At 42.9% G+C, this 15,825-nt stretch overlaps 1 protein-coding gene across 1 annotated transcript in view; it reads right to left on the reverse strand.

Moving 5' to 3' along the window:
* LOC146657141 (voltage-dependent N-type calcium channel subunit alpha-1B-like) overlaps window positions 1-15,825 on the reverse strand; it is a 342,261-nt gene that overhangs the window by 203,684 nt on the left and 122,752 nt on the right. Inside the window, exons 12-18 of the mRNA XM_085424990.1 lie at window positions 13,667-13,779; window positions 13,389-13,501; window positions 13,178-13,309; window positions 10,234-10,306; window positions 10,034-10,151; window positions 9,803-9,870; window positions 4,366-4,472 (exon numbers count right to left, since the gene is read on the reverse strand). Coding sequence (XP_085281116.1) covers window positions 4,366-4,472; window positions 9,803-9,870; window positions 10,034-10,151; window positions 10,234-10,306; window positions 13,178-13,309; window positions 13,389-13,501; window positions 13,667-13,779 — 724 coding nt within the window. The remainder of the gene's footprint in view (window positions 1-4,365; window positions 4,473-9,802; window positions 9,871-10,033; window positions 10,152-10,233; window positions 10,307-13,177; window positions 13,310-13,388; window positions 13,502-13,666; window positions 13,780-15,825) is intronic.

Below are 15,825 nucleotides of genomic sequence, written 5' to 3' on the forward strand. Positions count from 1 at the left end.
CAAGACAAAACACAAATAATTTTGTATTACAATAATTCAGGTGCTTAAATATCTCGACTGCAATCACCCACTTAAATCTTGCAGAATTATATTCATAACAAAAACAACAAAAAACCACTACATTATAATTTGATATTTTAAGTTGTGATTAAAAGCTATCATTGTTCATAAGTGTCAGTTATTATCTTTCTACTATTTAAATTCAATAACTAAATATCAGGTTTAAATTATTTCTAAACCACTGTACCTTTACATTTTACACTATGCCCCAACATACACTGAACAATAAAATAGCCAGCTTGGAAAATGAGTCAAACCTGCAGTTATACATCCACATACATGGTTTAAGCAGGAAATCCAAACTGTACAGAAGAGGTAGGGCAGACACTGAAAAGAAATCAGCAAAAGGTGATGATAATAAAGAGTTAAGAGCTGACAGTCACTCACGACACTTGTCGATTACAAGTAAAATCAGTAAAAAATACACACGTAATTTTACTGACACATACAACTCTGTCACAAGGTATGAGTGATAAGAGCCCCCATGTCATTTTAGGCACAAAGGCAGAATGACAAAAAGGTTTACCTGATAAGAGTACAGTGTTTAACATCAACAGGAGAGGGATGTGGGGACGTTAATGACAGAACTTCAAAGTTGTAAAAATAACTCACAGTGAGCTAATGCTGCAGATGGACGAGCTGCTAGAGTGCACGTTACTTCAACTGCATGTTAGAAAACTGCACATGCACAAAAAAAAAAAAAAGGGGGAACGTGGGGAAAACATATAGCATGAAGTCAGAGAAACAGCCAGACAACATTCAATTATTATCTGTCTACTCTGTCTATTAGTATCCTATCAAATGAGAATGAAATGAGGACTGGGCTGGTTTCAGTCATTATGCAAATGTACTGTTTATAAGATTAGGGAAACCTGCAGTCAGCTGAGACTGAAGAAGTCACTTCGATGAGTGACGAAATGTTTCTCCCACTGAAAACGCTACGTCCACATGAACAGAATCAACTTTTGGAGACAACCTTGAGATTCAAATTCTCAAGCCAGAGGTCCACTGACACTAACAGAGTCTAACCCTTAGAGGAGGTTTGGCAAAATTATACTTTATTCAGATGGGTGGTTTTCTTGATCATCTTGACATTTCCTAACTACATATAGGATAATGTGCAAACAAGGAAGGGGAATCAATTAGGTTTTAATTAAGGTTCTACAATCCCTTATCCTGGTTGTTATTTACATGACAGTTTAAGAAACTGGTGCAATTGTTGGTTATTTAATATATGTTATGTTAATATATCTAATTAAAGAACATTCTGACTGTGACTGCCATGGTGCCTCCATCCTGCTTGGCTGTCTACTCCAGGTTTTGTTCTTTGTCTGTTTTTCTCTTAGTATTTAATGTTTCTCCTTCTTGTTTCTCTGTGCTTGTTTTTTATGTTTATATTTGTTGGCGAGATTCATCACATCTTGCTGAGGCTAAGGCTCTGTTTTTATTGGACCTGCCAATCATCTCTGACAGAACAATACAACCACAAAAATGGACTGAGCTGACTCTTGTGAGCTGTGCTTTCACTTCAAAGGAAGTGGACTGGCATGAGCAAATGCTCCGCCACATTATTGGCGAACCATGATCGCTGAAGAAATCGCAGAGGTAAAAGGTAGTAAAAAGGTATGGTTAATCCACCATTTTCAGCCTCTATCCCCTCACCTCCTCAGATCAGAGAACTGACTGTCTCTCCACTCCCGAGGTGTTCAAGGGTGAGTTTAGCAAATGTGCTGGATTTCTTACACATAGAGTTTGCTAGTATTCAAACAAAAAAGGGCATATGAGTCAGATTGTTCCAAGATTGCTTTTTTTGTGGAGATATTTTAAGACCAGGTGCTAAAATGGGCACAGGCTGTGCTAAAAGCAAGCCCCATTCTTTCTTTTGAAGATTTCATTCCTAAATTTCGGAATGTTTTTGAGTCTAACCCTGATGTTGGCTGCTCATCAAGTAAATTTGCAATGTGTAAAAATTGATGACCATGTCCGCAAACACAGGTGAAAATTTAACTTTCCCAGAATGCTCCTGGCTCTTATTCTCCCCCGCACTAACAATGTCCCAATAATGTCCCTCTGTAAAGTATTTTAAGTCATGGCCCTGGATGGAAAAGGACCTCCCTGATATCACACAAGACTCAGACTGTCTCACTCACTCTCTCTGGCAACCACACTGAAGATGTGAGCTTCTATGTGTTTGAAGCCCTTCTTACTCCTCTGGTCCTTGGTCATCCCTGGTTACGTAATCATAATGATTACGTAACCAGGGATGACCAAGGATTCAAGGTTACTTTATTTATACCTGTAAGTAAATTTGCTTGGTGGAGTATGCCCATGATGTCATAACATGCCATAGAAGGTGAGCTTGTCGTATGGCATAATCTATGCAGTTGGCACTGCCACTGGAAGGCTACCTATGCTATCCTGCTAAGGACCATGGAGCAAAATAAACGTCTTACCAATCGCAATAGAATCCCAGTGCCGGTCTACTGTCCTGTACTACGTGGGACTGGAAGAAGGGCAACTTTCATATTCTACACAGTGAGTCTTCCTTGGCTTGCACATCAAGGTTTTGTTTTTTGTCTAGCTCTCCCTTGTGTTTCCCCTCTCTCCTCTTTTTACGGGTTCCCAACTCTGGCCAGGCACACCTGCTCTAATCACCCACATGTTTATCAAGAATCCACTACTTAAGGTAGTGGATGAGGATAACTCTTTGTTTGGTAATTGGGCTAATCGGTTAGCTGAAACCCTGGCTCCTGCTACTCTGTTTTTGCTCGGATTTTGACTGTCTGTTTCCTGTGCACAGGCCCCTGGATTTCCTTCCCTGGTGTGGTGCGCTTAATCCTCAGTTGAAAGGGAGTGTGAACTGTAAATTTTGGATGTGTTGATTCGCTTTGTTCCTGGACTATTTCCCTTTTCTTGTCTTACTGAACTGTGATCTCCCGAGCGCTGTGCTAAAGTCTACCATCCTATTAGCCTTGACAATGGTCAATCCACACTATCCATCCATCCATCCATTCGCTTCCGCTTATCCTTTTCAGGGTCGCGGGGGGCGCTGGAGCCTATCCCAGCTGTCATGGGGCGAAAGGCAGGGTACACCCTGGACAGGTCGCCAGTCTGTCGCAGGGCTAACACATAGGGACAGACAACCATTCGCACTCTCATTCACTCGCACATTCACACCTAGTGGCAATTTGGATTATCCAATTAACCTATCCCCACAAGCTGCATGTCTTTGGACAGTGGGAGGAAGCCGGAGTACCCGGAGAGAACCCACGCAAACACGGGGAGAACATGCAAACTCCACACAGAAAGACCCCGGCCTGATGGTGGAATTGAACTCAGGACCTTCTTGCTGTGCGGCAACAGTGCTAACCACCGTGCCACCGTGCTGCCCGTGCAATCCACACTAATACTTTCTAAAACGATGTCTCAAAGAAAAATATTTTCGGATTAAAAGTTTTAGATATAAAACATCCACGTACATATATTTCAGATGACCATTCCTCAAGTGGGTAAATCTCCACAAGATGTAAGCGCTAGCATAGATAACAAAGATATTGAGAAAGTCTAATTTGAATTAACAAACAGTAGTCAAGGATGTTTTGTGTTCCAGATAATGACCATGTAATGAACTGTTTACATATAAATATGAATAAACAATTAACACATTCTGAACCATATGCATGATTTGATTTGTTGGATCAAGCAAAGTTTAAAGTTTAAATTTTTCTGCCACACTGGATTTGACGTTTTTGTTTTGACAAACATTAACTTTTTTTTAGTCACAAATGTATTTCCCAGTATTTATCAGTAGGCAGGGATGATTGTCTCATCAAGCCTCACAAAATGATGTTTTCTGAACATGTGTCACAGCCAATCAAAGTGATTTTGCAACAGCTGAACACTAGGGAATGCTAGTATCCAACCTGCACAGATCTAATAGCTTTGGAAATACTATTCTGATATTTGTTAAGATGGTGTTTGTTATATCACAGAAGAGTTGAGCATTGGCTTTGGTCTGCAATCTCAGAGAACCATTCTAGCTGAGTTGTTTTGTGCTAAGCTGTTACATATTTCTGCTTTTTTTCTATATTTGTAATGATATTTTGTGGACAAAGATTTAATATGAACATCAAAAATGCAAAAATGTATTCTGTGTGTTGAATATTGACACAGGATGGAAGGATTTAGACTGCATACTTGTAAAGTGGTCCTTAATGTAGCTAAAGGAAAACCACCCACAATTCTTGGGAGTCACTACGATGCAGTTTATCAAGTCAGGACAAACATTAAAGGAAGTAGACTTACGCTGTGATGGAAATGTTAGCAGCTGACATGGGGCTGACTTCCTTTACCTCCTTGGCCTTCTGGAGGGCAAGTTTCTTATTAATAGCCTCCTCTTGCTCCTCTTCATCCTATAGGTATAGAAAAAAACATACATGGACACATATTTTAACTTGTGTTTATTTCAGGACTATAATAAATAACAAGTTGTCACTCAATACACTGAGAAGTCCTTTATAATATATTTATTTTACTGTGACCATTGTTGATAGAAGGTCCACTATTAAAGAACAAGGCAAATTTAAGTCTAGCAGGAGCATTCAGAATATGGATATATTATAAGGGTAAAATCACTGAAGATTACGAGGTTCTTTTTTCTTTTGCCAAAACCTGGGCTTGCCATCTTAGGGCATTTTGACATCAATAGCATCTTTAGTCTGTTCCAAATCACTTTTCCTCACCTTTTACATGTAATCTGGTTTTCTTTCACACAGACAAAAATCGAACACATGGCACAAAGAGATAAAAGGACAAGTTTGATCTAAACGGACTAAACACCAACAGTGTGAAAACACCCTTAATTAAACCTCTGAGGTCTAAGCCACCTATTGATGACACCAGCCTTCACCCTAATTCTAACTCTAACCCCCAACAATAAGAATATATCATTTTTTGTCATATTAAATAGTGAAGTTCTGGCAATCAGGGACAAATAGATAATTCAAACTGAAACCTTTCCCTTTTAATTATTAAAAAAATCTATCTTGCCTTTCTTCTAAATATAGCATAGGTTCAGACCTTAGTTAAAATCAGAATTGTGTTTGTTTGTTTGTTTTACATCAAAAGCTTTAGGAATGATGATAAAAACAGAATAATTTTATAATATAGAATAATAAAGAATTTTTTTTCATTTTTGTGACAAAAAAATTAATATTTCATAAAAAAAATCTTTATTTCATGAGCAAATATCACAAGCTATACCACAAAACAAAACTAAAAGTAAATATTGCAACCCAAATAGAACTAAATTCTAAATTTCTACTCAATTACTACTCAAGTTAGCTAAATATATGCATGTGTTTCATTTTCAAGACCTGCTTTAAATGGCTACCATTTTGACAAGCGCAGCCCCGGAAGATTCTGAAAACTCTGGTTAAAATTTAGAAGCAAGATATGCATATATTTAACAAAATTATTTTCTCAGTTATAACTAGAAAACTATAACATTAACTATTTCACATTATGTATGAAAAAATGAAAGTGGGTCAACCGACCTTTGTTTAAATACATATGTTGAAAAGTATTTGATATATGAAGCTAAGTTTTCAGAAGTATCATTAGTATATTATATATCTAACAGGATAACTTAGAATCATAACATTATAGTGAATATGGTTTAACAGAAAATGAGAACTGTGAAGATTATCAAAAAATGATCATTTGAAATGAAAATAAAAAATATGCACATTAACTAAATTAATTAATTAGAGTACCATCCAGAAACGGCCAAATTTGGTTCTACTCTGATTACACTATCTAGCAATATTTCTTATTCTTTTGTTTTTGTGATACACTTTTCCTTCAGAAAAGGCTTGAAAATGCCTAGAACTTCATAAAAAAATATTTTATGAACTATCCATCCATCCATCCATTTTCATCCGCTTTGTCCGGGGCCGGGTCACGGGGGCAGCAGCCTAAGCAAAGAGGCCCAGACCTCCCTCTCCCCAGCCACCTCCTCCAGCTTATCCGGGGGAATACCAAGGCGTTCCCAGGCCAGCCGAGAGATATAATCTCTCCAGCGTGTCCTGGGTCTGCCCCGGGGCCTCCTCCCGGTGGGACATGCCTGGAACACCTCACCCAGGAGGCGCCCAGGGGGCATCCTTGTCAGATGCCCGAACCACCTCAGCTGGCTCCTTTCGATGTGGAGCAGCAGCTGCTCTACTCTGAGCCCCTCCCGGATGGCCGAACTTCTCACCCTATCTCTAAGGGAGAGGCCAGCCACCCTTCGAAGGAAGCTCATTTCTGCCGCTTGTATCCGCGATCTCGTTCTTTCGGTCACTACCCACAGCTCGTGGCCATAGGTGAGGGTAGGGACGTAGATCGACCGGTAAATTGAGAGCTTCGCTTTTACACTCAGCTCCCTCTTCACCACGACGGACCGGTGCAGCGTCCGCATTACTGCAGCTGCAGCCCCAATCCGTCTGTCGATCTCCGGCTCCCTTCTCCCATCACTCGCGAACAAGACCCCGAGATACTTGAACTCCTCCACTTGGGGCAGGAACTCATCCCCGACCCGGAGTGGGCACTCCACCCTTTTCTGGCTGAGAACCATGGCCTCAGATTTGGAGGTGCTGATCCTCATTCCCGCTGCTTCACACTCGGCTGCGAACCGCTCCAGTGCGAGCTGGAGGCCCTCACCCGATGAAGCCAACAGAACCACATCATCTGCAAAAATCAGAGATGAGATTCTGAGGCCACCAAAGCGAAAGCCCTCCGCCACTTGGCTGCGCCTAGAAATCCTGTCCATAAAAATTATGAACAGAACCGGAGACAAAGGGCAGCCCTGGCGGAGCCCATCACCCACCGGGAACGAGTCCGACTTATTGCCGGCAATGCGAACCAAGCTCTTGCAACGGTTGTATAGGGATCGAATGGCCCGTAGCAATGGGCCAGACACCCCATATTCCCGCAACACCCCCCACAGGACACCCCGAGGGACACGGTCGAATGCCTTCTCCAAGTCCACAAAACACATGTAGACTGGTTGGGCAAACTCCCATGCACCCTCAAGTATCCTGGAGAGGATAAAGAGCTGGTCCAGTGTTCCGCGACCAGGACGAAAACCGCATTGTTCCTCCTGTATCCGAGGTTCGACTAACGGACGAACTCTCCTTTCCAGCACCCTGGCATAGACTTTCCCAGGGAGGCTGAGGAGTGTGATCCCCCTGTAGTTGGAACACACCCTCCGGTCCCCTTTCTTGAAGATGGGGACCACCACCCCGGTCTGCCAGTCCACAGGTACTGCCCCTGATCTCCACGCAACATTGCAGAGGCGTGTCAACCAGGACAGCCCTACAACGTCCAGAGCCTTCAGGAACTCGGGGCGGACCTCATCAACACCAGGGGCTCTGCCACCAAGGAGTTGTTTAACTGCCTCAGTGACCTCGCCCCCGGAAATTGGCGGGTCATTCCCCTCATCCCCAGACTCTGCTTCCTCCTCGGAAGACGTGTCAGTGGGATTAAGGAGGTCCTCGAAGTATTCCTTCCACCGCCTGACAATTTTCTCAGTCGACATCAGCAGCGCTCCGCCAGCACTATACAAAGTGCAGGTAGAGCACCGCTTTCCCCTCCTGAGACGTCTGACGGTTTGCCAGAATCTCTTCGAGGCAGCCCGAAAGTCTTTTTCCATGGCCTCTCCGAACTCCTCCCACACCCGAGTTTTTGCTTCAGCCACTGCCCGAGCCGCATTCCGCTTGGCCTGTCGATACCTGTCGGCTGCCTCCGGAGTCCCACAGGCTAACCAAGCCCGATAGGACTCCTTCTTCAGCCTGGTGGCTCCCTTCACCTCTGGTGTCCACCATTTGGTTCGGGGATTACCACCACGGCAGGCACCAACCACCTTGCGGCCGCAGCTCAATGCAGCAGCTTCGGCAATGGAGACGCTGAACATGGTCCATTCGGACTCAATGTCCCCAGTCTCCCACGGAATGCTGTTGAAGCTCTGCCGGAGGTGTGCGTTGAAGATCTCGCGGACTGGGGCCTCTGCTAGACATTCCCAGCACACCCTCACTACGCGTTTAGGTGCACCAGGTCTGTCCAGCGTCTTCCCCCGCCACCTGATCCAACTCACCACCAGGTGGTGATCAGTTGACAGCTCAGCCCCTCTCTTTACCCGAGTGTCCAGAACATATGGTCGCAGGTCTGCTGATACGATTACAAAATCGATCATCGACCTACGGCCTAGAGCATCCTGGTGCCACGTGCACTTATGGACACTCTTATGTTCGAACAGGGTGTTCGTTATGGCCAAACTGTGATTAGCACAGAAGTCCAATAACAGAGCACCGCTCGGGTTCAGATCAGGGAGGCTGTTCCTCCCAATCACGCCCCTCCAGGTCTCGCTGTCGTTACCCACGTGAGCATTGAAGTCTCCCAGCAGGACAACAGAGTCTCCAGGTGGAGCACCCTCCAGCACCCCCCCCCCCAGGGACTCTAAGAAGGCTGGGTACTCTGAACTGCCACTCGGTGCATAAGCGCAGATGACAGTCAGGACCCGTTCCCCGACCCTAAGGCGCAGGGAACAAACCCTCTCGTCCACCGGGAAAAACCCCAACGTACCGGCAGCAAGCCGAGGGGATATTAGGATACCCACCCCAGCCCGCCGCCTCTCACCAGGGGCAACTCCAGACTGAGACAGAGTCCAGCCCCTCTCCAGGAGACTGGTTCCAGAGCCCAAGCCATGCGTAGAGGTGAGCCCGACTATATCTAGCCGGTACCTCTCAACCTCACGCACTAACTCAGGCTCCTTCCCCACCAGAGAGGTGACATTCCATGTCCCAATTGCCAGTCTTGGCAGCCGGGGGTCAGTCCGCCAGGGCCTCCGCTCCTGGCCGCCACCCGGCACACAATGCACCCGACCCCTATGGCGCCTCGTGCGGGTGGTGGGCCTGCGGGACGATGGGCCCATGTCTCCTCTTCGGGCTCTGCCCGGCCGGGCCCCATGGACTAAGGCCCGGCCACCAGACGCTCGCCCTCGGGCACCCTCCCCGGGCCTGGCTCCAGGGCGGGGCCCCGGTAACCCTATCCCGGGCAGGGTAAACTGTTCCCTCGATGTCCTTTTCATAAGGGTCTTATGAATCGCTCTTTGTCTGGTCCCTCACCCAGGGCCAATTTGCCATGGGAGACCCTACCAGGGGGCAAAAGCCCCCAGACAACATAGCCCCTGTTATTATGTTCATAATAATGAACATAGTTCATTATTATGAACTAATAATGGCATAACACAAAAATTGGCTTTTGTATTACACCAGGTGTTATAGCATTAGCAGGGGACTTTTTCTGAGAAATCCAAGATAGTCAGCGTTATAAGCATTTGGCCAGTTGACATGGAATGTCCCTGAGGGCTAAGTAAAGAAGATTGTAAGAGTTCTTCTACACCTTCCAGTTATCTAAAGAACTCGATCCTTAATCTAAGGATGTCCATCAACCTACTCATCCAAGATTATGACATCATAATGATTACATCATAATCTTGTCAGTGCTGTGTCTTAACCCTCTGTCATCACACCATGGCCCTTTATTTAGAGAAAACAGGCATAAAAATAGATCAAAAATCTGACTACCTTTAGTTAAAGTTAAGACTGAGGATGATTCATAGGATTAAGAAAAAATGAAGTAAAAGGCCATGGAAGATTTTACTAAGGGTGAAAAATTAAATGAAATATATAACAATATATCGTACCTTAGTGAGCTCCTGGGCATTTGCAAGATTATCAACAGCAATGGCCAAGAACACATTGAGGAGGGTGTCTGGTTATTTATGTTCTCAGGAAAACACCAAAGGATTGATAAACACAGAATCAGTATTTACAGGTCCAGCTAATCTTCAAATCAATAATAAAAACTTTGGCAGGGCTATAAAGCTGCCTGGTGTCAACAAAGAGAATCTATCTTGATATATGAGGCAGGATACAATTTCCAAAGAGAGTAAGTACGATGAAATAAATGGAAGAGAACATTCCCCCATGCACACCCCCCTGGGATTCAATCCCATGGTACATGACTGCGTTCCAGTCCTCTCCAGTTAGGATCTGCAGGGGAGACAGAGACTGCTTTAGGGGTCCAGTTCAGTGGTAGTATGAAAAAATATAACATGACTTAATTGATCTTTACCTGGAAGACGGTGAGAATGGCTGCTGGGAATGTGTCAAAATTGGTTGTCGGTGTTTCGTCTTCAAAATTAAACCTGCAGGGAGATGAATAGTCTCTGACTGTGATTAGTCTACAAAGCCTCAGCACTATACCTCTCACTCATCCTCCACCTCCTGCTGTATTGAGCAACTTATTGTCCTCTCAATTACACTCCTGTAAATTATTCCAAATATATATGTTTATCATTAAATTTGAGTCATCTGAGGCTGTGGGACCTCGTGGTTGATCACTGACTATTTTTCCTTCTCAAATTTAAGAGGCTTGTAGTGGTGTCTGTCAACTGGGACTTAATTACTTCAAACCCAATGTAGGCAAAAGATAATCATGCAGGGTTCTTGGCTAGCATTGCGTTAGCATGCTGTTTGTTCAGAGGCTTGCAAAGAGCCAAAGTTCTGTTAGCAGTATAACGTGTTTTGTTTTTTTTAATTAATCATTGTTTCCACTTTGCCGTCAGTTATCCTTTTGTGCAACCAAAATATATGTAATATTCACATCTCCATTTCTCAATCCTTGTATCTCTGTATTGCTTCACCATTGTCCTCCACCTGCACACCAACCTAAATCAGTTGATTGTAGTGGTAGCGGTATGAAAAGGGGGGTGGAACAAGACGCTTGGACACTGATAGCACGTCGCGCTCACAGAAACGCAAAGCAGGAGATGAAGCATAGCTGAATATGTTTCCAAACCAACTTCATTCTGAGCCAAAGACTAGAAAATATGCCTCTGCCTTTCTAATATTGATGGGTCGGTCGCGAACGAAATGGCTCTTAGAGCCGGATCTTTGAAGTGAACGATGTGAACCGGCTCCTTATTGGGAGCCGTGGATTTTTTTGTTTGTTTGTTTTTTTTCTTTCTCCTGCCCTCTCTTTCACTTTTTTTTGCTTCACACTGCAAGTCACCCTTGTGTTTGCGCTGAGCAGAGACGGCAAACAGAGCCTTGCGTTTGCGCCCCTCCCCCCTCTGCACAGCACTGAGCTGAGGGGGCTGGGCGGTAGTTACACTCGCAACAGCAGTAGCACACAACAAGAGCAGGAGGGAGAGGGAAAGAAAGAGAGCCGGGAGCAACAAGAGACAACACCGTCACATTGGAAAAGTACAGTAAAGAAAATGAGTGACACAAAGAAAAGAAGCAAAGTCTGGAACCAGACGTCAATCTTATTGACAAAAAAAAGGCAGAGTGTAAAGTCTACAAGAAAAGGATATCATATAGAGCCAGCTCCACAAACAACATGCACAGGCACCTAAGAACTGTCCACCCATCAGTGCAATGGGAAGATAAAACGCAGTCAGTTGAGTGTGATATTAATATTTCTAAATGCCAACCTTTCCCTTAATTAAAGATCTGGGCGTTCTTTTTTCCCCCATATTTTAATTTATATTTTATTGTTTTGTGGTTTGCAGTGTTTTGTGTTGTTTCACTTTGAATTTGTTTAAAAGGAAAAAGCTGAAAATTTAAGTAGTTAAAAGTTGAAATGTATGAAATGTAAATAGCTGGTTTCTGTATTTTATAATTTATTTATTACATTTTATGTGGCGTGAATAAATAAAAGTATATTTACAGAGACAAAACACGTACAAACTCCAAAACACAACGGAAGTGCTCCAGGATGCTAGGGGCCGTGTTGAGATTTTGTTACCTAGTGGCTACACAAGCCAGGAAGTACCAACAATCGGATTGGGTGTGTGGTAGTAACAGGTAAATGAAGTTTTTTTTAAATAATTTGAATATATATATATATATGAGTGTTTGTGTATTAATACAAAAACAATAGACGTATGAATTCGATTGTGTAATTTAAGTGATCTAGGTAGCTCTGTTTTGGAAGTTCAGTTAACGCTAGAAATGTGTTTTGGAGTTTGTACGTGCTTTGGAATTTCTAAGTGCTTTGAAGTTTGTACGTGTTTCGTCTCTAGGGACCCCCATAAATATTTATATATAAGCATACATAAAGAAAACCACGTTTTTTTACATTACTAATTCCTTTTGTGCATAATTTTATATTGTTGTTGATAATTAATTAATTAAAGCAACAAAACAACCTGAAGAGGCGGTTGGGAGCCGAAAGAGCTGGCTCTTTTTAGTGAGCCGAGCCGAAAGAGCCGGTTCTCTAAAAAGAGCTGGAAATCCCATCACTACTTTCTAAATGGAGGGACAGTAACTGCGTGTGTATATGTAAGCGTGTAAAACCTGAAGACAGTAAGATTAACAGTAACAGTATTTTGTCTCTATCTCCCATTCTGCAATTCATCTCATGTAAACGTGGCGCACAGCGTGACGTGAAAAAAGGCACATACCTTTGACGTTGCGTGATGAACTCTGTATTCCTCACCCACACGTAAACGGAAAAAAATGAGTTTTAAAAAATCTCAGTTTTCGGTGATAGGAAACGCCGTTTACGTGTGGACGAAACAGCTGCGTTTTCAAAAATATCCGTGTTGGTGTGGAAGTAGCCTAAAAGAGTTAGTAGTTTATTTTATTACTACCTGTCATTTGTTGCAGATTACTTGTATTTGTTGAATTGTTTACTAAATGTTTGAGGTGTGAAAGAAACCGCAATGGAGCAAAATATGGGTGTGTGTGTGGTTGGAGGATGTGTTTGTGCATGTGTGCATGTACGTGCAACAAGGGGGGGGGGGTCGCGAACATTATTCTTGTAAAACAACCCCCTTTGTTTTACAGGAAAAATGTTCGCAAACTTTTTTTGCTAGGCCCCCCTGCCTAGCAAAAAAAGTTTGGGAACCACTGGTCTAATTACTGGATTTAGTACAGTAATGTGCTCCATCATTGCCTTACCGAAATGCTGCTCCAGCTAATTTTTCCTGCTTAGTAAATCCTGCCAAGAGTCTTGTCATTAGCTGCATCACAATAAATAAATAATAAATCAGCAGAAAAAATCTACTCACTGGCCACCAAAGAGCTGCATACCCAGCAGAGCAAAGACCACGATGAAGAGGAAGAGCAGAAACAGCAGGCTAATAATGGACTTCATGGAGTTGAGTAGGGATACCACAAGGTTCCTTAATGAGTTCCAGTACCTACACAAAGACACACCAGTATGAATCCATTGTGTAATCCGGTTTTACAGAACACAGACAAACATTTCCATTTACTCACTTGGTGACTTTGAAGATCCGGAGCAGCCTCAGTGCTCGCAGGACACTGATTCCAAATGAAGCCCCGGGCTTCATGGCTGCCCAGACCACCTCAAAAATACTGCCAATGATCACCTGTGAACACAGTTTGATAAATCAAAACCGTCTGAATTTCTTTCTTCAATAATTTGCTACATTTCTTTTCTATAGAACTAGTTCTGAATCATGCTAGTTTCCCTATAAATGTTCTCAAAATGCACAACAAATTGACGAAACAGTCAACTGAAGTGGGCAACTCACCCCGAAGTCAAAACAGTTGAAAGAGGAGTGAAAGTAGTTCTGGGGTCCAAGACCATACATTTTCATGGACATCTCCACCAGGAACAGGCCCAAAAATACAAACTCCGCAAGGTCTGTCCAGAAGAAATAGATATAGCTGATTCTATAGCAGCTATGCCAACAGTGAATAAGACACAGAAAGAGACTATTTGTGTATTACAAAACGCTGTTTGAGTCATGTGTGTTTACACGTGTTGCTGCAGCACAGAACTACAGGAATTAGAGTACTAGTAAAAAAAAAAAAAAAAAAAAAAAGCAGATACAGGCAACGGCAATTTTGTATGCAAGAAAGATGATCTCACCAGGATCATAATAAAGCTGGTACTATAATTCTAATGGAATGCTTCAAGTGAATGGAAGGATGATGAGCAACATGATCTTTAAAGCCTCAAACCTCCACCAGCATCCAAATATGGCACCAACAATCTTAGTTGCAGCTGGCTGTAATATGTTATTTTTGGACATTAACATTATAAGTCAACTACACAAATGTAAGAAAAAAGTCAAAATATAGTTGTACATTTGAAAATTTAATAAATATTTCTTCATTTTTTTATGCACTTCATTTGGAGTGCTTAATGTTAGGGTGAATTAAATTATTTTCATCCCTTTTCCTTTTACATAAAACAAGATGACATAGCCTAAAACATAATGTAACAGAATGGCACATTTTGAGAAGAAACAGCAGAGTGACCTAGTGTTGTTAGTTATGCAGCAATCTTGAAATTTGCTCATGCTTTTTGCCCTCTATACAGGGAGTGCAGAATTATTAGGCAAGTTGTATTTTTGAGGAATAATTTTATTACTGAACAACAACCATGTTCTCAATGAACCCAAAAAACTCAATATCAAAGCTGAATGTTTTTGGAAGTAGTTTTTAGTTTGTTTTTAGTTTTAGCTATTTTAGGGGGATATCTGTGTGTGCAGGTGACTATTACTGTGCATAATTATTAGGCAACTTAACAAAAAACAAATATATACCCATTTCAATTATTTATTTTTACCAGTGAAACCAATATAACATCTCCACATTCACAAATATACATTTCTGACATTCAAAAACAAAACAAAAACAAATCAGCGACCAATATAGCCACCTTTCTTTGCAAGGACACTCAAAAGCCTGCCATCCATGGATTCTGTCAGTGTTTTGATCTGTTCACCATCAACATTGCGTGCAGCAGCAACCACAGCCTCCCAGACACTGTTCAGAGAGGTGTACTGTTTTCCCTCCTTGTAAATCTCACATTTGATGATGGACCACAGGTTCTCAATGGGGTCCAGATCAGGTGAACAAGGTGGCCATGTCATTAGTTTTTCTTCTTTTATACCCTTTCTTGCCAGCCACGCTGTGGAGTACTTGGACGCGTGTGATGGAGCATTGTCCTGCATGAAAATCATGTTTTTCTTGAAGGATGCAGACTTCTTCCTGTACCACTGCTTGAAGAAGGTGTCTTCCAGAAACTGGCAGTAGGACTGGGAGTTGAGCTTGACTCCATCCTCAAGCCGAAAAGGCCCCACAAGCTCATCTTTGATGATACCAGCCCAAACCAGTACTCCACCTCCACCTTGCTGGCGTCTGAGTCGGACTGGAGCTCTCTGCCCTTTACCAATCCAGCCACGGGCCCATCCATCTGGCCCATCAAGACTCACTCTCATTTCATCAGTCCATAAAACCTTAGAAAAATCAGTCTTGAGATATTTCTTGGCCCAGTCTTGACGTTTCAGCTTGTGTGTCTTGTTCAGTGGTGGTCGTCTTTCAGCCTTTCTTACCTTGGCCATGTCTCTGAGTATTGCACACCTTGTGCTTTTGGGCATTCCAGTGATGTTGCAGCTCTGAAATATGGCCAAACTGGTGGCAAGTGGCATCTTGGCAGCTGCACGCTTGACTTTTCTCAGTTCATGGGCAGTTATTTTGCGCCTTGGTTTTTCCACACGCTTCTTGCGACCCTGTTGACTATTTTGAATGAAACGCTTGATTGTTCGATGATCACGCTTCAGAAGCTTTGCAATTTTGAGACTGCTGTATCCCTCTGCAAGATATCTCACTATTTTTGACTTTTCTGAGCCTGTCAAGTCCTTCTTTTGACCCATTTTGCCAAAGGAAAGGACGTTGCCTA

This window comes from Rhamphochromis longiceps, linkage group LG12 (assembly GCF_057381845.1).
Source record: "Rhamphochromis longiceps isolate RC_006_pf linkage group LG12, R_longiceps_female_GT1.1, whole genome shotgun sequence".
Lineage (NCBI taxonomy): Eukaryota > Metazoa > Chordata > Actinopteri > Cichliformes > Cichlidae > Rhamphochromis > Rhamphochromis longiceps.